Source organism: Odontomachus brunneus, unplaced genomic scaffold, assembly GCF_010583005.1.
Source record: "Odontomachus brunneus isolate Ranch 3 - 2012 unplaced genomic scaffold, Obru_v1 Obru_scaffold_074, whole genome shotgun sequence".
NCBI classification, from domain to species: Eukaryota; Metazoa; Arthropoda; class Insecta; order Hymenoptera; family Formicidae; genus Odontomachus; species Odontomachus brunneus.
Genome location: NW_022639524.1, coordinates 364,813 through 386,317, shown reverse-complemented (window position 1 = coordinate 386,317; position 21,505 = coordinate 364,813). Strand labels below are relative to the sequence as shown.

Here is a 21,505-nt window from a genome sequence, read left to right as displayed (position 1 = left end):
CTCTCTCTCTCTCTCTCTCTCTCTCTCTCTCTCTCTCTCTCTCTCTCTCTCTCTCTCTCTCTCTCCTTCTCTTTCTCTCTCTTTCGCTCTCTCTTTCGCTCTCTCGCTCTCTCGTTCTCTCGCCCTCTTGGTGTCGATCCCTTTCTCTCTCTCTCTCTTTCTCTCTCTCTCTCCTTCCCTCCCTCCCTCCTTCCTCCTTGGTCGGAGGAGTCTCAGGGGCAGATCGATAAGGAGCGAGGTTCGCCCGAGAGCTTTACGCCCGGCTCACAGCCTCCTTCTTCGCGTTTCCTCGACGCAGCCCCCGATGTTACGCTCTCGCGTGCCTCTCGGCCTCGCGAGCGAAGCCACAAGCTACGGCGGAGTCGATATCAGGGCCAAGGGAAGAAACCGTCCCTTACTTCCTGTTGTTCCGGTCATGGATCCTCCGTTCGCGGGATGCCATAAAGCTTAGTAGTCGACGCTCGAGCGCGGACGATGAGTTGGAAACTCTTTTTGAGACCTCTCTCTCTCTTTCTCTCTTTATCCCTTTCTTTCTTTCTTTTTCTCGGAGACTCGAGCTTCTCGCTTTCTGCAGACGCTAATTTCACAGTCACTGATCCGTCGCCGTTGTACTCGTCGTGATTTTTCAATTTTCGACGCCTCGACATCCCGGCGAGTCGGTCTCACGTGGCAAGCCAGAAGACGGCCATCTCGCGAGACGCGAGGACGAGAATGAACGAGAGACTTGAGGGATCTCTCGAGGATCTCCGCGCGCTCCATCGCGATCGAATCGCATTCCGGCCGTAGCTTTAATTCGACGTAATGACCAGCGCGGCGACAACAGTTGGTAGGAAATCTGTCGCGTCGAATCTCGCCGGAATTGTATCAATCTGTCATCGCTCGCGCCGGTGCACGCGCGCCGGTGGCGGCGCTCCGCTTCTATCGCGCGACTCAATCTCCCGTCGAGGCGCAACCGGCTCCTCTTTGCTCTCTCCATTACTTCCATATCATTTCGCACCCCCGGAATCTGCCGAGGTGGTGGCGCAGGAGCACAGCCTGGGGCCATATGGCTGGCAGTTCTCTTGGAGGACAGGCAGAAAGAGAGACACGCGGGGTCGGCCAATAGGATGGCTGCTACTTTCATGCCACTTTCGGCTTTCCGGCCGGCGCGTCACCGGTATCTCCCAGTTCATCTTTCGGTTATTAAATTACATCCCCATAAATAACACCCAGGCTACCCCCGACGACCTTATTTACCATTCCACCGGCACCGCGGGAGGATCCACGTCTCCTCCGGGAAACCGTCAAATCGTCGCATTTGTCATCCGACTCGCGTCCTCCGTCTTTCTGACGGAGGGATCGGCTCGCCATTTCGCATTCTTGTCGGCTCACGGCCACCCACAATCTCTTTGACAGGTGTCGCGAATCACTTTACGATTTTTAGAGTTGTCGTGTTTTCTACGCATCATGAAAACAAACGTTGCATTGAGCGCAAGCTCGTCGAAAATCAGGCTAAAAATCGAAAATTCGGAAGAGAGGAAGAGAGAGAGAGAGAGAGAGAGAGAGAGAGAGAGAGAGAGAGAGAGAGAGAGAAAGCGACGGGATGTCGGTGTTTAAGCGAGACTAGCGGCGCACACATGGCTGAAGGGAGAACAATATGGTGCACCATAGTCGCGGGCTTCGTTAAAGCAGCCATATTTGCGGTGCGCGGGAGCGAAAGGGAAGGAGGCCCTCCTACATTATCCGGCAGCAGCAGCAGCAGCAGCACCCTCGGGGGTGGGCGGAGGATCCGGGGGATGGTGCCTCCACGTTGGAAACGCCGGCAGTAGCGGCGGCGCGTATCCATAACCGTCCTTTGTCTGGATAACGCAATTATTACCGCGTTTCATCATACCCCCCTGGCCGAAATTAGCCCCAAATGAAGTTACAATTACGGGTCCTCCCTCTTCGCCCCCGCGAACGGAGGGAGTCGCTGTGAGAGACTTTGGGGCTCAACGAGAACGACGACAATGACGGCGACAATGACGACGACGGCGACGACGACGACGACGACGACGACGACGGCAAGGACGGCGGCGACGGCGACGCACGAAATCCAGGTTGCCGTGGAAACGTCAGAGGACAGACGGAACCGCAATGAAACCGGATGGTCGCCTACTCTGCCAGCCCATAATGCTTCACTCCCTTTTGTTCCTGGCCGAGAGCTGGAATACCGAAGTTGCTCGAGCACTGTACCGCCGAAATTGCTCGACCGGACAGTGGCCGAGAGACTTCGGGACATCCCCGCGGATCTCTCCCTCCCTTCTCTTTCTCCTTGGACACATTGTCGTGATAACACGGATTTTGCGCATGTCACGGGCGAAAAACGCGAATTACCGGTTGGCAGCGCGATGACTCGGGGAAGCGGGCCGCGCTTAATATCCAGTTCGATCGTCCGATTGATTGGCAGTTAATGAAGCCCGTCGAACATTCCGCTATTAATTGCTCACCGGCGATGAGTAATAATCACGGGGAAGTTCAATCGCGTATTGCCGTGCCACGGCCAGTCGTAATCGATCCGGGGAACGATCCTCAAGAGCGAAATCATACGGTGTCACTTCCCACGACCCGCAGCCCCCGCCCGATCTCGCGTTGCCCGCGCACGTGTGCGTGATTAATACGATCGCGGGTGATTGATAATTATTCACTCTTACGGCCCGACCTCTCACGACCTTCGCGCGTCGTCGAGTTTGAAGGTTGAACGGCGAAAACGCGAGTGGAATGCGCCTCGGGGTGCGAATCGAATTCCCGGTCACTGCGCGTATAATAGCGGATGAAGGACCATCCTCTTGACTTCCCATGACTGCCGCGCGGCGGGGCCGGGGAGAGAGGGGGGGGGATATTATAAATCGCGTGTTACATTGTGCTTAGAGAGGATCGAGTCGGTGACTGTTGACTCGCCGGTATCATTGTTAGGAGCGCGGCTTTTGTCGCTCGGGATATGCGCGCCATCGCAAACAAACACGCATACACGCCGGGCTCTTTCGCGTGCGTGAGGCGCACGCACGCACGCACCGGGACGGTAATGTCGTCGTGTGACACCGTCACAGCCGCGATTAATATAGTTGTGTACACGGAGAACCGGCAGCTGCCGGCTCGACAATGTGCCCCGCGCTTCCCCAGATATAATAATATACTCGTCCCGGGCGCGCGAGCGACGAGGGGACACTTCATCAAAGTGACTGAGACGCGCCATCGGAGAATGTGGTGGCGCGAAATGGCGCGCTATGTATCGTTTGTATGTATCGTTTTGATGTATACCTGACACCTTCGGGTACGCAGCGTACATCGCAAGAAACGCAGAGAGAACCGAGTCGAAATTTCTCGCTTCTCCATGCAAGTTACGTCCAACTTGCAGGATCGATGAAGAAGCTTGAGACAAAATATTAATATAGCGCGGACTGTCTTACTTGTGATGTTATGAGCGCTTATTCATTCAAGAATGATTTAATGTTTGCTCGTCTCAACATTCTACATGTGTCTTCCCGAATTCTTCTCGAAATTTTGGCGCCATGTCAAATCTTGAATTTTACAACGCAGTAGGAGCTAAGTTAGTAAAGTAGATTTAATTCTAATGATTAAATTTATTTCTACTTTGACTCTGATGATGTTCGAATTTTCCCTTTTCTCTTTCTTTAGCGTCAAAATAAATGTTGAATGGAATAGTGAGGCTGAAAGTAGGATTAAAATTTCGACTCAGGTCGTCTTCTCTTAATTAATTCGGTTTCAGCAGTTTCTTCCTCTAATTTCAATAATCATTGCATTAATCATGCAATACACTTGACTGCAGATAGAATATGTGAGACGAGCAAATATTAAGTAATCAATATAAAACGACACTTTTTTTGCTCGTAATATTCTTTCTTATTTCTTCTTTTCCTTGGCAATGAAATTTGAAGCTCTTAAAAGAGCTGGTAAGAGGATGGAACTGTAAAGGCAAAGATAATTGCATGTCCAATAATGCTACGCACGATAGAGATTTAAGTTTGGATTCTGTATGATAAAAATGACCAAAACATAACAAGCAAAATAAAGATAGAAGTAAACAAGACAGAACGCGGCTTAAGCAGCATTATTAGATGCAAAAGTAAACATTCGTTAAACTTACACTAGATTCACACAAGAGCCGGTATTCATAGCTGTAAATTATTCACAACAATCTTTGATTGAGAGTATAATTAATTACAAGCTCGTATTTATAAACAGTTATTTGGCTAATTAGGTATTTTTTTGTCATAATCTTTGTAATATTTTATTATTATTGTTACGAATGTATTATTGTTGCATGAAATGAATAAAGATACAAGTGGAAGAATACTCGAAGACTCGTGAAAGTGTAATTAATTGTCAAGTGATGAGCAACTACGAATACCAGCCTAAATTTCGACTCGGCATTTCTTTCTCGGTATGTTTTGTCGGATGTCTATTAAAAGCGGAAACATCCTGTAAAAAAATCAAACTTACTTAAAAATATCTGATGTATCGTTGCCCGCGTTCTGGCTTCTCCATCCAGCATCTTACTCCCGGCTACCCGTCGTGGTCCATCTCGAGATAGTCACTCGTGGCACTGACACTCGCGTACACAGAGAGAACGATTTATTGATTCAAATAAATGTTTCTTTGGAATAGTCCGAACGAATTGTTTGGTTGACACAACAAAAATATTTCTTTGGAACTGAGCCGCAAATAAATATTTTTGTTGCTTCAAACAAAACTTTTGATCAATCGAAAAATTCGTTTGGACTATTCCAAAGAAGCGTTTATTTGATTCAACCAAATCGTTCTCTCTGTGTAGGTACGATTCGATTAGAAGAACGTGTGTGTTAACTAACGCGACACCGACGAGAGTCCGACTAAATATTTTAAAAGACGACGGAAGTATATAATAATGCCCGAATCACTGAACACGTCGCGATGTGCGCGTCGCTCGTCGGCTCGAGACGTAATAACGCGGTCGCGGACAAGTACGCGAAGCGTGTGAATATCAAAACAATAAAAAAAAAGCATTCCCACCAATTGCCAACCGTCATCGCTCGTCAGTCATTGACGCGGACTTAATTTCTACGACCGAGATACTAAACAAACAAGACGTTTTCAAAACATCCCGCAAGCGTCATAATGAGTTTTCCAACGACGACTTTTCACTTCACACGTTTGAAAGCTTTAAAAGCGTTGCTGTCAGATTCAAATAAATTTCTTAGTGCACGAAATTATTACTACGCATACATATACATACACACACTGCTGTTTTTATTTTTAACTCCCTTATAATTCTCTCTTTTTCACCCCTCTTGAAACTCCAAATTCTACCGAAATTTTCAATATTGATAAACAATTTTAATGAGCAGTTTATGAGAAAGGAAATTTTTATTTGCTCACTAATCGCATTGTTTAGCCATACTGATCATTTAATATTTGCTTGTCACACATATACTCTATTTGCAATCAAATGAGTTATATGATTAATGCACTATTCACTGTTCACTGAAATATTAAAAAGAATTGAATGCAAATAAAAAAATCCAGATAAATTTTAGACGAATTTTAAATAATTCTGAGATAAGTCTTGTAAACTTCAACATAAAAATACGCGAAAGCAAATAACTATTTGCACGTAAGATAATAGCTTGTATAATATTGTATCTCGGGCTTCTCCATTGGTGCTCCAAGCTTGAGAGAATTTTCAGGGTTTAATGTAGGAACAAAATTTCGACTCGGAGTGAGAGTCACAGATGTTACAAGAAACATTAAATAAATACATGAACCCCTTGAAAGTTATTGGACATCCTGCCGTGCGATTTGGGATAATGCTTCCATGCCATCTTATGCCGTAATTTTTCGCGCGTCAAAAAGTAAAATCGACGGCGCGAAGTAAGCAGAATTTTATTGGCGAAACGAACGGTGAAGAAGCTGCGCCACAAAGGTACGACTTGCTCGGCAATGCGAGCTACGACGTCGCGGGTGTTGCCTTTGTTTAAGAATCACACCGTGGTGTATCGTGTGGAAGCGCCAGGTAGCGCCCGTGCGGAGTACATTACGGCCTCTTCTCTCTCTTCTGAGAGAGAGAGAGAGAGAGAGAGAGAGAGAGAGAGAGAGAGAGAGAGTAAGGGAGAGTGAGAGAGAGATGGCGGAATATCAGGATACACCTTTTCCAGCCATTGTGCGGCTCTGAAGGGCGTACAATGGCCGTGGAGCGAGTCCCGTATTGTGTCTACAGCTCGGCGGAACAGTTCTACGATTCTGGCTGCTGGCTCCGTCTCTCTCTCTCTCTCTCTCTCTCTCTCTCTCTCTCTCTGGCTTTCGCTCTCTCGCCCTCTCGCCGCCTTCGGTGGCTCTCGCCACCCTCTGAACCTTCGTCCGACTTGGAGTTAACGAGAGAGGAGTTCCGTTCTGGTGCTATTCGTGGGCCACGAACGGAGCATCTGCCCCGGGACCGCTAAATCCTCGCGAAAGCCCCTTGAAATCTCCCGCAATCCGCCGCGCCATATAATGGACCGTAATAACTTTAAAGTCCGCATTAACGCCGCGAACGCGAGGCGCCCTAATGCGTGTTTAACCGCGGCGCACGCACTATCATTCCGATCCTGTCGTCACCGGGACGAATTGACGTCGCTTTATTATCCCCCGAACGTGTCGGGAGGGGGCGCGAACGAGCTCTCGAAGCGAGCGGCGTAAGTTGAGTTTCACGGGAAATTGAAGTGGCGCTGAAAATTTCGGCCTCGGGACCAAAACCTACATTTCGTACGTCGGCGCGGCGCGCGCGGTAAACGACGTGTGAAGCAGATGCGTCGGTGAGATGTAGCGACATTCGTTGTTAAGAATGGCGAGCCATTCACCAAGAGTAAGGAGAGACAGAGAGCATGCGATTTAACTTCCATTCGGGCTTCAGCGCCGATTCAGCGCGAGTCCGTTGAACTGTTCGCGAAATTTCGACTAAAGTCGTTACGTAAAGTCGATAGGACCTTATTTCGTATAATACATAATTGTTACATTTTGTGAAAATATGAAGTAATTTCTGCAATAATCGAACAACGCGAGAATCTGGCATCAGAACCGAACGCAAGATGGTTGCTAAATTTTCAAAGGGATGTTGTACTTGAAAATTTTACCGACAAAGCACTGTTGTCTGCGAAGTTTACATCGTATTGGTTGCACAGAATTAGAAATGCTTTTGCACAATGATGTACAAAAAAGAATTGGAGTTTTGTTTAATATAATTTACACGGAAAAAATAGAGCTAAGTCAACCAAATATTTAGTAAAATATGAGTTCTGGTTGAAAATACCAGAATTCTATTCAGGAAGAAATAAGATTTCTTATCGCAATTCTGATACGTTGATACTTCACTGGAGAGAGAGAGACATCTGGTTAATCTAACCAAACTTTTTTTCCGTGTACAAAAAAGAATTGGAGTTTCGTTTAATATAATTTACACGGAAAAAATAGAGCTAAATCAACCATTTAATGAAATATGAGTTCTGGTTGAAAATACCAGAATTCTATTCAGGAAGAAATAAGATTTCTTATCGCAATTCTGGTGCGTTGATACTTCACTGGAGAGAGACATCTGGTTAATCTAACTAAACTTTTTTTCCGTGTACAAAAAAGAATTGGAGTTTTGTTTAATATAATTTACACGGAATAAATAGACCTAAGTCAACCAAACATTTAATGAAATACGAGTTCTGGTTGAAAATACCAGAATTCTATTCAGGAAGAAATAAGATTTCTTATCGCAATTCTGGTACGTTGATACTTCACTGGAGAGAGAGAGACATCTGGTTAATCTAACTAAACTTTTTTCCGTGTAACAGATTTATCCATTCCCCAGTTCATAAACAAACTATACTTGTGAATTTTTGCGTCGCGAGAAATTTCTGCGGTACACCTTCGCGGCTTCGATGAGCGCGGCAATCGATAAGACTGGTTGCGAAGGGCACCACCGGCGCGGGGAATGAAACACGCTCGCCACGTTAATAAAACACTCTTTCTTGCCGTCGCGATCAGTGCGCGCGCGATCGAGATCCAGCGGTGCTTTACACGATCAATAACGGCCGACGCCTAACGAGCGCCGCGATAATTGACAATTACAGATCGTTCGCGCTCGCATTACAATCCGGAAATCCCGTCGCGATGGCCGTCTGCGGCGCGCACGCACGTGTATCCGCTAACGAGCGATACTCATTGACAACCATCGATCGCCCCTTCTCGCCCACGCCGCGATCGAGATCCGCGTCCGTCGGCGGTCCGGCGTACTTCCCCTCATGCCCTTGAGGGTCATCGCTTCGTAACGACGAGCGCGAGCACGCGCGCGCTGCCTAAGAGGGAGAGACCTGGACTAGCTGGTGGATACCTCTTTGCGAAAGGATTAAAACCACGGCCGGCCGCGTGTTCGATCCGACGGAATTAACCCCGATTCGTGAGAGCAAAATTTAAATCCGCCCAGTCACCAACCCCCGACGACGGTGGGAAACGTCGGAGGTTGGAGAACGCGCCGCCACGGTGTGAGGGTGGTGGTGCCGGCTGCGACGGCGGCGGCGGGAGAAGCGACGGCTCCAGCGCCGGCGAAATGCGATAAAGTTGGCGTAGAGGTAATTTGAGTATAAAGTTTTATTCGCAATAATTTAGCTGCGCGCGGGCGCGGGGTCGCCGAGGGCACGGTAGGATCGGGTAGGTAGATAGAGATAGGGAGAAGGACGCCCTCTCTCTCTCTCTCTCTCTCTCTCTCTCTCTCTCTCTCTCTCTTCATCCCGACGGGCGCGCGGGAGTGCGGGTCATATATTTGATGGGATACTTGGCATAAAGTCGCGCATAAAAGTAATGCCGACATTAAAGTTTGTGGTTCCAGAGCCGTGGCACGAACCCGAACCCATCTCCCGCTTCTGTGCTCCCTCTCGGCGCGCTCCTCCTCGCCGGTAGCCGCCTACGATTTTCCTCGCCGCGGTAGGCGGGAGGCGGCAGGACGCGGAACTCCTGTCATCGGCCTGTGTAATGCTCATACGCGTTCGAACGCATCCGTTATATTCCCGTGGTTACTGTCGCTTCGTTAGAAATAAATTCCGCTCGACAGAGCCTGACTATTTATTCCGTCAGCTGTGCCGATCGCATTGGACTCAGGGCCGATTGTTCCAACTTCTTGGTAAGCTATCTAACAATGAAATCATGTGTCTGTCTTCGTTTTTTCTTTCAATTAGACAAAGACAAACATATGATTTAACTATTAAGCAGCTTACCAAGAAGTTGAAACAATGGGTCCTCAATCAGCTATCTGGCTTGTACAAGATGATGTTACTGGGTGCGATGCAGCGTGGCAATCAGGATCTTATTAATATCAAGATTTGTTGATGATTAGGATAACGTCATTTTGTACAAACCATGCATTCAAAAAATATAATATCATCCTTAATGGAATCCTCCTATGTTAAACTGAGAAAAAAATACTTGAAAATTCATTTGTGGAATATAAATTTTATTTCTGTGAAATAGAATTTACTTCTTTGTAAAATAAAGTTTATTTCTGTGGATAAATTTTGTATCTCATAAACGAATTTTCAAGTATTTTTTCTAAGTGTATGGCCTCAAGGAATGTTCTTCTGAAACCAAAAGAAAAATATTCTAGCAGCCAAAAACTCTAGCTGCAAAATGCTATTACTAGTAATCTCATATTTGAATATAGGCAAAAATTTTTACTAACAGAATATTTCTCTCCTAATGAAGAGAAATAATATTGTGCTTAGAGTATTTTCCTTTTCGTGCTTTAGAAAAGAATTTTCTTGAGGCCATTTATAAGAGTATCCTACTAAGGATGAGATTATTTTCTGTTTGGGTGCAGATAACTGATTAAGGATCAGCCTGCTAGGAATTATGAGATAAATTTCCAGTCAAAAGAGAAAGAGAGAGAGACTCGTCATTCGGTGACGTTCTTGATTATCGTCGACGAAGTCCACTCTCTCGTCGATGTTCGAAAAACGCGCATTTCTTTGGTAACGTTCGTGCGCGGTCGTAAAGGCGCGAAGTGAAACATGGAAGTTATGGCGCGTCGCGCGTACAAACGGAAACGGACGACTTTCCTTTTGCGTAACTTCACCGGCCGCGCCTTCCGTCTCGCGTTTTAGACACGGCGTCGTAGCCGAGCGTCGGGTAGACGAGTCCTCTCTTCGCGTGCGTGCTTCTTAAATTTCTAAGTACGGGCTTGAGATTTAAGCGGCATGCGGCTGCGACATCCACATACTTAAGGCGAACGGCAGGGTAGGTCGACTTCAGAGTAGGAGATGGCACTTCGGGGTAGGTAGCGGAGCAGTTTAGTTCAGGAGTGGCCGTTGGGGAACGATCTGACGGCGCCAGGGGAGGCATAGCTTCTTCCCACGTGGCACCCCCGACACGCTCTACCCTCATAATTCTGCCGAGCCTTCCTCCAAGGCGCCACCTCCGGCTTCTCTTAGGCGTCGTAACAGTGAGAGCAACGGAGAACGCCGGTCTCGTGCCGTCCGCGGAAAATCCCTCGTTCGCTCGCACTCGCCCTCGCTCGTCCTCCTCGCCGGAAGGATCGGCAACCTTCTGCTCCCCACTCTCAAGTGCGGACGAAAACCACCGACATGATTTCCCGACCGCGACGGGAGTTGCGAGTCCCGATGGCGAGCTCGCAAATCCGCGTCGAAATGCGAGCGGCTAAACTCGAGACGTAACGTTCACGACACGCGACTATTGAACGCGAGTCGCTCGAGATTCGAGCCGCAAAAACAGTCTGCTGCGTCTGATTGCCGAGAGACCACAGTGAGTTTTGGCGACTATCTGGATGAAATCGTGTTGCTTCCATACGCAGAAAAAGGATGTTCTTGTTTGAAACTTATCTTTATTTTTTACTTGCTAATCTTCAAATCAGATTACATAGTGTTAAATGAAGATAAGTTACTTGCACGCATCAATGCATTTTATATTAGATTTAACAAATAATTGTTTAAATTCAAATAAAATTTTTCCAACAAAAAGAAATATATCGTTGTTTATATATAAAACAATAATTTTATATATGAAACAAGGATTATATATGAAAGTTTAATAAAAAATTTTATATATGAAATTTTATATATGAAACAAGGATATTGTTAATTTAAATATATTAATTTTAAACGGACAGGAGAAGCTGAGGCATAACACACATTTGAAAACATCGTATTCTCAATGCAATATTTTGCGCTTTCTATGAATGAAAATTAATAATAAAAACACAGGTTTTCCTTTTCGTTGGAAAAATCATATAAAATATATTATTGCAAGTAACTTACCTTCGTTTAACGCTATGCAATTTCATTTGAAGATTAATGTGTTAAAGGTAAAGATATTTTCCAAATAAGAAAGTGTCCTTTTTCTCTGTGTAAACAAGAGTATATGCATACCGCACATTCAAGTAAATATTACTTGTTTCAAGTATTTCACAAGTCTGTATATCCGCAATCTATCACAAGTTCATCACAAACATGAAAGTAATTAAATATACATTCTAAATCCTAGAAAGTTTTGAACAAAAATATTAAATTGAAGCAAAAATTCAATTTGTTTACTATATAAAGTCAAAACAACTTTTTCTTTGATAAAGTTTTGTAATATTCTTGCAAAGAGAATAAATTCTCTTGAACATATAATAATAAATTTTTCCGAAAATTGTGTGAAGAGTGAACCGAATAGAGAAAGCGAACCTATTTCGAAACAGCACCTATTTCAAAACACTTTAATTTTTTTCTTGTATTATCGTCAAATAATACCAAATTTTCATGTTATTTTCATGTAACAAAGAACATGTTCTTTATATTAATATTATTTTCCCCTGTATAGCTAATACAGGGGAAAAAATTAAAGTGTTTCGAAATAGGTGCTGTTCCGAAGTAGGTTCGCTTACTCTAGTCGTTTGTTTTTTAGCAGTAGAATAATATTTTTCTGTGTACAGTGACGTACTAATTACCGGTATCGCGTTGGTATGGAGACAATTAGCACGTCGCTAGGTGTCACACTTTGCTTCTCGTAATGTAAACAGTACCGTTTAGTCGCTATTTATAAGCGCGAGAGCTTAATTATACAGGTACACAAGAAGTAAGGCAAGTCGGGAAATCTGAGTTGGAAGCGTCGAGCTCGCATCGTCTCGCGCCGCAGATCGCAACGTGAATCGCCACGGAGGAAAGCACGGAAGAAAGGGCGCACTCAATGATTAGATGAAGTACCGGAAAGCAGCGGGGGTAAAAGAGAGAGAGAGCGCGCGGTGCGGGGGGAGGGACAGAGAGAGGGGAAAGCAGGAAAGAGAGACCGAGCGGGAAGAAAGAGAAGAACAAGAGCGGGAGAATCGAGCACGAAGGGAGAAACACTGTAGCGCCAGGAAAATGTTGGGGTTACGTCGTACGAACTTCGTTCTCATCCACTCGCTTCTCTATTTTCCCGGCAAGCTCTGCCCATAAAAGACTCTCTCTCAGTGCCCTTAACGGTGCTCCCTGTTTCTCGCGCGATCGATACGCGTCTCTCTCTTTCGAAAAGCGCTGGAAATTTTGCGCGAAATCAAACGTTTGGAATGTCGCGAGCGCAGTCCGCGATGTCTTCGATTCCGACGAGAGAAGAGAATGGAAAGGTCTCTGAATGGTCTCAGAAGGGGGGCGGAACGGCACCAAAATTCACTCGTTTCTCGTTCCCTTTCCCGACTCGCGGCCGGTCGTATCAATTTCTCCATCGCCGGGGTAATGCAATGCATCGCGATCGGCTTGCGCAAACGCGCGCGCAACTTCTCGATTAGTCCACCCGGCGAGTTGCCTCACTCGCTACCCGGTGGCATAGAAAATTACCGGACCGGCCGTCGGTCGATATTTAGCAATGCATCGATAACGAGCGCGCTCATAGAGGATTACGTTAATTAGAGCGCCGAGGACCGGGCGCGCGTTGAATTTTAACGCGAGAGCCCGCTCGTTCATTCGGCGCGGCCGAGGAGGCGCAGCGTGTCGCAACGGTTCGCACCATCTGTATCTCGCGATACAATCTGCACCTGTTACGGCAAAAGGGCCTTCTCCTTCCCTCCCTCTCTTTCTCTCGCTCCTCGAGCGCCGTTGTATTTATTAGATCGCCGATTACGCTCATTATACCACGCGAACGGAGTCGTTACGTTCGCGGAAGCCACGCGCGTCTGATTTTCATCATTCACGAAATGCCGCGCTCGCGTTTCACCGCGGAAAAAATAATAAACGCGCCGCGCCGCTGGCTACATGGCGGACACGGACACGGTAACGTCTCTTTCGAGCTGTGGAATGCCACATTAATAACCCAGTAAATACCAATTTTCAACGTGAAAGCCCTCTGTCTCTTTCTCTCTCGTTGTACCGGCGCGCACGGAAGACATGCGAAGCACACACTTCATCGAATCTTCGTATATTCTATGCTCACCAAATTTCGTTTTTATTGAAATTTCAGTAGCCGCGCGACAAAACGCGTTAATTAGTTGGTAGTCGCGCGTGCGGGGAGAGAGCGATGAGGAGGATAATCACGGCTTAATTGGGCCGGTCGCTATATCGCGACAGCGGTCGGTTTATCGCAGGTGTAGGACCGCCACGTGTGGGGGTGTGAAGCGCGATAACTCGTCGGTTTAGGATCGTTGGTACCCCGGCCACCCTAGAGAGTCTAACCTTGATAAGGATCGCTGCTAATTGTTGCGAATTGGTGAAGGTGGCGAACGAACGAGGGAGGTTGGGCAACAGGTGTCATCTGATTGATCGCCGTTGCTCGCACCCCCACGATTACCTAGCCCACAAACACATCCACGGCAGAAACGAAGGACTTAATGTCGATCCATTACGTACTGGCCCAGCCGGGCGAGGAATCGTTGACCTGACGCGCTCCAAAGTGCATTACGAGGCGGAAAAGGACGAACGTCGAACAAGAGAGGGACGTCCGTTGCGTTTACGCCCGACGCTTGGTGATGATCGCGCGGAACTGTGCGCGACGCGACGCGTAATTCCGCTCCTTCTCCTCTCCCCGTCCCTGGATTACTCCAAGTCGTGATATCTGTCAGGGAATTATGATTTCAAATCTCCGAGAATGTACAGCAACTACTCGCCACTTAACGACAAACACCCGATAGTTACTCGCTCGCGGAGGTCATCACATGAATACCCAAAAGAACGACACAACGGAGAGCGAGTGGACTGGCAGTAAACTTCTCGAGCAATAACAATCGAAAACAATCACTGCACATATTGCAAGTTGTTTCTGTTGATAATTAACTCGACAATGACAACGCTCGATTTTCGACTCAACTATTGGACACCTCACCAAGAGATTGGAAAAATCGGTTCTGAGGGAAAAAATATCTAAGTAAAGAAATATTTGTTCGGTGGATATTGAGCACATATATGCTCATACTAATGTGTTTTAATAAGAAAATGCGTATTTTCTTAAAACTTTAGCTCTTTCATCAAAGTAACTGTTTACACTATTTAAATGGAAGAATTTATATTTCGGTAAATATATTGTAAAAAAAATAAAATATGTTATTCAGTGCTCGCCGAGTAAATATTCTTTCAGATTTTTTTCTCTTACAGTGTACATAGACCAAATATTCGTATATCTCTGTTGCAGCAGGAGGCGAAGTTGTTATTAGCAATGATGACATTTGAGGCAGAACAAGAAAGCTGCTTTCTCATTCTAGCTTAGAGCAGTTGTCAAGGGCCGCCATTTTGTAAAATTTTAACTATTAATTAACGTTTGGATTAATCAAGGATTAGCCAAAAATTACAATAGCTAAATGATCATAATAGATTTACATGAGTGTTAAAGTTTTGATGTTGTATCAATATAAGTCACTTATCTGTGATCTGCGGGAGTCCACAAGGTGGCAAAAGGGGAATGATCTCTTGAGAAACAAGAACAAGAACTCAACTACTGAGGACTTGGAACCATATATATCTATCAGTGTCACCAATGTTATTAAACAACACGTACCGCTTACCGCGGTATCGTGATACCGCGGGTAGGTTCATACTCCTTGTCATTCTCGAGTTAAAGTGATTGTTAATCGTTTGCTAATTGAACATTATTCGTTTCTAATTTCACTATATTGTCCTCTATAGTATCCTCGAAATTGAAGTCTCACAGTTATAACATTCAGAAATAAGATAAAAATCCCTGACGTTCAATTCGCATAAACTTAGTTTAGCTTCCAACAAACAGAAGGATAAAGACTTTTATTACGGAAAGCAATCTTTTGAAGATTCCGAATGCTTATCGCACATTTTGCTTCTTATTTTTTCTTTTTTGACAACGTTATCCTCCATTCGAACTAATCCACGGCGAAATTTGCGGCTTGGGAACGCCACTCGGTGCCGTCGAGATCGGCAAGCCGCAAATCTGCGAGAAAGTTTAAACGCCGCCATCGATAAATTATCCGGAGGAATAGAGATTCCAGCCGGCGCAGCCGGAAGGATTCCCGGGATTACGAGCCCCTCGGAAAACGCGGACTCGACTTCATCAGGCCGCTCGGCGACGTGCTCCATCGAGGGTACCGCAACGGAGAAGACGGTGGTGGTGCGCGTGCCCCCGCGTGATACAGCGAAAAAGTCACGGCGAAGGTGGTTTAAACCATCCAAGGCCGAAAGGGCGTAGCGGGCGGGATTCAGTTCGCCCCGGTCGTCGGCGCCGCGGCGACTTCGCGGCGAGTCGCGCGAGATTAACAGCGCGCCGCCGTGAATATTCGCCGGGATAATTGATACCGACGTCGGGGAGCGGCTGACCATTGGAAACCGCGCGCGCAATATATCACGGATAATAAGCAGCCGGTGCGCGCACAGCGCACACGCCTGTGCTCTCGACGGGGGCGGAGGAACGGGGGGGTTGCCGAGGTGCAGTGCACCGCGCGCGCGTTGAGGGCCCCTCGAGACGGCGACTCTCTCCGCGATGCGATCGCGATACGATGCCCCGCGGTTCCGCGGAGTCACGTCGCCGTTCCACGTCCGAAGGAAAAGGTGGCGATCGCCGACGGCCATCGTCCGCGGAACAATGGAGGACGACGTGCGCGTCGTCTCCTTGTCGTTGCTTTGCGCTGACGCGCGAACGTACACACGTGTGTGCGTGCGATGCACGGGTAGACAGGCACCGACGACATTTAATTACACTGAGGGTGAGCCGATTTTTCCAACCTCTTGGCGAGCTGACCGACCAGTTTAACTGTGTCTTTGTTTTTCCTTCAAATCAGACAAAGTCAGATACACGACTCAACTGTTGGACACCTCACCAAGAGATTGGAAGAATCGGTTCTGAGGGAAAAAATATCTAAGTAAAGAAATATTTGTTCGGTGGATATTGAGCACATATATGCTCATACTAATGTGTTTTAATAAGAAAATGCGTATTTTCTTAAAACTTTAGCTCTTTCATCAAAGCAACTGTTAACACTATTTAAATGGAAGAATTTATATTTCGGTAAATATATTGTAAAAAAAATAAAATATGTTATTCAATGCTCGCCGAGTAAATATTCTTTCAGATTTTTTTCTCTTACAGTGTACATAAACCAAATATTTGTATATCTCTGTTGCAGCAGGAGGCGAAGTTGTTATTAGCAATGACATTTGAGGCAGAACAAGAAAACTGCTTTGGGACTATTGCTTTCTCATTCTAGCTTAGAGCAGTTGTCAAGGGCCGCCATTTTGTAAAATTGGGCTACATAAATATATACACAAGAATATAGCAGAGCCAAGTCGCTTTAAGCTAGGTAACCCCGAAACAGCTTTCTCACTCTGTCTCAAGCTGCCAATGTCGACTCCCCGAAATTTCAGTCCTACTTTTCACCTGAACTTTCTTAAATCTGTATATTCTGAAAGTTCAGTGTATACTTAGTACATATGGAGATTGAAGTTCTACTCAGCTAACATGTCAGAAAACACACGAAATGCCACTCGCAGGCTCTAAAGAGGATCTTTTGGCGAAGCTAGTAAGTTAAATCGAGTCTAAAGACGTTGATACAGGATCAATGTAGATGTTAAATGGAATATTGAGGTTGAAAGTGGGATCACACACACAAAATTTCAACTCGAACTTACTCTGTGGAGAATATACTGCGGTCTATGTACATAAGTCGTTGGTAGGTATGTAGGTAGGCAGGCAGGCGGGCAGACAGGTTGGTGGATCTAGGTACACGTCGGGCCCGAGGAGAATGATCGTGCGCGAAGTGACCCGCGTAATCGTAATTAATCATCGTGTAACCCGTGACTCGCGGATCGGTATCGCGTAGGGCGGCTCCGCCGGTTATCGTCGACTCGGAGGAGTCGAGCCGCTCGCTCGCTCGTTCGTGTGCTCTCTGAGCGGCGATGTCGGAATTTATGATCGGCCGTGATGGAATTGGAATGAGCAATCGTTGCGCCTTTGTCGAGGCAGCTTGCTCTGCCTCCTCTTCCGCATTGGCAGCGGCGCTGGGGGAAGGCGCGGAGGGGATCGTTTCCGGAGGAGGAGTATCTCTTTAATACGCAGATTTTTATCCGCGAAAAATAAGATGTAACGAGCGCGTTGCTTGATTTATAGCGTTACACGTACCCCTGAAACCCCGCGCTCGCGCATTAGACGGCCCACGCAAACCGAATTAGCGGTCGTGTAATCCGCGGCTGATCGATCGGTATCTCCGATCTCCGTTTATCACCGCTCGAAAAGTCAAGCCCGAGAGAGCCCCGCGCGGCGCAGCGCGCGCTCAACAGGAAGATCTTGTCTCGTAACAATGCCAGGCCTCATCATCGATCTCGAACGCGCACCGCTCCGCGCCCGACGGACCTGGAATTAACAATCGGTACTTTGTGCCACTCCATTGTTGCGCTATGAAGTCACTGTATATTAATAGATACGCAGAGCGCGCGGCAGATGCATCTGCGGCGCGGCTACGCCGAAAGCGTTTTCAATGAGATCCGAATCGGCAGAACGCCGTCGCGATTTATTACCGGCCGGCGTGATCTCCTCGGGATTTTTAACTTCAGGAAAAGAGAGAGCGCGAGGAGATAGATAGAGCGAGAGAGAGTAGAGCGAAAGAGAGAGAGAGAGAGAGGGAGAGCGCGAGAGATAGAAGACGTTTCAGTGACGCGGCGATTTTGCTACACGGTGCCTGACCTATTGTTCGCAGGATCGTGAGGAACAAGGCGGCGGAGAAGGCGAAGCACGCGCATCAGCAACAGCAGGCGCAGCAGCAGCAAGGTCAGCAGCAAGGTCAGCCCGGATCGGGCGGTTCCGTGTCGGTGATAGCACATGCACCTGCGACGGCGGCAGGCCATCCCGCTGCCACCGCTCCCAACGCCTACAGCATCAGTGGCATCCTGGGCATCCCGGTGCACCATCAGGATCCCAATGGCAACAGCATCAAGAGGAAACGCGGCGATGACGGTGAGTCACACCGAGCAGAGCGCGGCTTACTCGTGTCGCTGACCCCCGCCGCACCGTTCACATCGCGCATCCTCCGTTCGCTCTGTCATTCTGTAACATCATTCAATACTGAATTCGATGCTCATTATCGATAGCAAGGATCGCATTAGTTGAAATATCCGATTGCAGCTTGCGGACTTGCAGAAATCGCGGCAAGCGAAGCGGCGGCGGCGGCGGCGGCGGCGGCGGCGGCACGAAAGCGAGCGTCACGAGGAAGAAGCGTTATTAATAACGCGGGCGTATAAATTGAATAGCGGCGCGCTTTCACGTAACGTTCCGATAGTTGAGATGGTATAATTGTCGGTACAAATAGGAATCGTGCCACGCCACGGTAACTCCATCGTTTATGAGAGTTAGCGACGCGATGTAAGTTCCAAGTAAGAAATACGACAACATTTGCATCGCCGTCACGGCCCAGCAAATCGGCACGAGCTAAGTCTTATACAGGCGGGGAGGGAACCAACACAATGGAGAAGTTGAACAATTTCACGAAAACTCAGACGTTAATACCGCGGTGACGTCGCGAGAACCGTCAGAGTCAATTTGTGCGCGCTCATTGTCTCGTTCCCGGGGATCCCGAATTTTCGTCGGCTTATTTCGTCGCGGGACAAAGACCCGCGAATTATGCTCCGCTCGATTGTAACGTCTATTGAGACAGACATGCACAGGCAGAATGGGAGCGGGAGGGGAGAAGAGGAGTTCATTCGATTACAGACTTAATGACAGACGTGTATCTCGTTAGAGCTGACTATTCGCGCGGCTCCTGCATGCGAAATACAAAATAGACGCGGTTTCTTATAATGGCATCGTGCAATTAACCCTTTGAGTGCCGGGGAGTGCGATCGAGCTCCTCATAAGACAGACGAAAATACTATGAGCGCGACAGGGCTTTCGAGATTTCGAAAAGCATGTCAGTCAGCTTCAGTCAACTGATCGTATAAGTTGCGGTAATTGTCGCAATGTTTTCATCGTTAAGAGAAACAATAATGTTGCTATGTGTTATTCTTTATATGTTTTTTCTGAAAGGTCTAATTTCCTCCATCATTTTTAGTAGAATTATTTACGCAGAAATAAAAGTGTAATCTCGTCCTTTTGCAGAAAACTCAAGAGGATTCTTCTAAAACCAAAAGAAAAATATTCTAAGCATAATAAAATGTTTTCTTGTTAGAAAATAGTACTCTTTTGGTAAAAGTTTCATTCAGAATATGGAACTACAGAAGATAGCATCACGCAACTAAAATTCTTTTTTCGGATATTAGAACATTTAAAGGTATTCTTCTACGTTAAATTTGTGCCAAATTGTGGTAGAGGGATAAAGGGCAAATAAGAGTTATTATTTTTCTTGTTGTCCGCTGTCCAACAATTTTAAACCTCATTTATTTCCTGATATATTTCTGATTTATATCTCTGATTTCTGTCTGATTTATATCTCTGTTTTCTGATATATTTCTCTTTACTAATGCGTCAAAAAGTATTCATTTGTACACAAATTGTAACGCTTGTCCGTCTGTCAATATTCTTTTCTTGGAAAAATTGTGTGATATTGTGAAAGGGTTTATCCTGTCAATAAAGACTGTAGTTACTACTATTATTTTCCTTTTGGTTTTAGAGAGAACCAAAGAAACTTGAGGTCATAGCATAAGAAGAATCTATAGATGAAATTAGATACTTTTGGAAACCTCATTAGAAAGACGGCACTCAAAGGGTTCTTGCGTACGATTAAGTGGACAGTGTAAAAGTGGAGCACACACTCACACACGTATGAATAGCTCAGCGTAAGAATTTCGCATATCGGAGAGCAATAAACGTTCAGAAGCCGGGCGTTCTCCGGCGACTCTGGCCGTCCTCATTTGCGAGAGAGATCGCAGTCGCACGTTACCCCGAGCGAACCAAGATTAGCTACACACACAGCAAGGTTATCAGTCAAACGTCGGCCAGCACGTGCTGCGATTCATTCTGCTGTCATTGCGTGAATAACGCGGCCCGAAATATTCTTGACACGTGCTGCGGCCACGCGACCGACAACGCGGCCGGCGCGTTTCGGCGAGAGGAGAAGAGCTCTCTCTCTCGTGGCGACCCGACCGCGGGATCTCGACGGGCCCGTCGCTTGCGAGGTGCGAAACAAGTGCCGCACGCGATAATATTCCACTCGCGATCAAACTCACCGTCGTCGCGCGTCATCGGCGATTAGACTAAGGGCGCATTCACACTTTGGCGAAGAAGCAGGAAGCAGAAAAGCAGAAACCAATCAGAACTCGTGCTGGTGGTCGGTCTGCTGGTTTCCGCTTTTCTAGCGCGAGTTCTGACTGGCTTCTGCCTTTTCTGTTTGCTGCTTTTCCGCCAAGGTGTGAATTCTCCCTGACTCGATGGTCGTGATGCCGCGGAACATCCGCGTAACTCCATTCCGCGTATACGTGTGCGATACACATGCGTACACACGCGTGTGTGAGTGAGCGTGGAGTCGCTCGCGAACGGCGAAAACACGCGGCGAGGAAAACCGCGCGCGTAAGCGCGATCAAAATTCCGCGAGCGCGCGCGTTTCGCGGCGTAGATATATCGATTCGTGTGTACTACGCGGAGAGCGGACCGGCGCCGATGGGTACACGGGTAATTCAATATAATCGGATTATGAGAGCGGCGATACGCGGCCGCAAAAGCGGTCGCGTCCGCGGCGAGAGCACTCAATGTTTTGCGAGCGAGCGCGCGCGGAGGGGTGTACGTATTAGATTATAAACTTCACAGACCACAGGCGGCTTCTATCTCGCGGCCCGGACGACACATTAGCCTCCCTATCCTCCGGGGAGATCATCGACGTGTACGTACGTGTACGCGTACGTATATATCTCTTCCTCCTCTTCATCATCCTCATCCTCCTCCTCCTCCGCCTAACTGTCTGGAATTTCAACGAGCGAAGCGCGTCCGACGTATCCGCGCCGAGCGTCGGACGGAACGTAAAAATCGACCGAGCGTCGCGCGTTAAAGCCGGCCGCAAGTGCTCAAATTTAATGAAACGCTTCGGCCGCGGAGCCGTTTGGAAAAAAAAAAAAAAAAAAAAAAAAAA

The 21,505-nt window shown here is 47.0% G+C and overlaps 1 protein-coding gene across 6 annotated transcripts in view; it reads left to right on the top strand.

Annotated features, from left to right (window-relative positions):
• The window catches only part of LOC116847115 (loricrin), a 233,164-nt gene that overhangs the window by 197,605 nt on the left and 14,054 nt on the right, over positions 1-21,505 (top strand). For all 6 annotated transcript variants that reach the window (XM_032821767.1, XM_032821766.1, XM_032821765.1 and 3 more), the window contains one exon: positions 18,149-18,405. In XM_032821767.1, the coding sequence (XP_032677658.1) occupies positions 18,149-18,405 (257 nt within the window). The remainder of the gene's footprint in view (positions 1-18,148; positions 18,406-21,505) is intronic.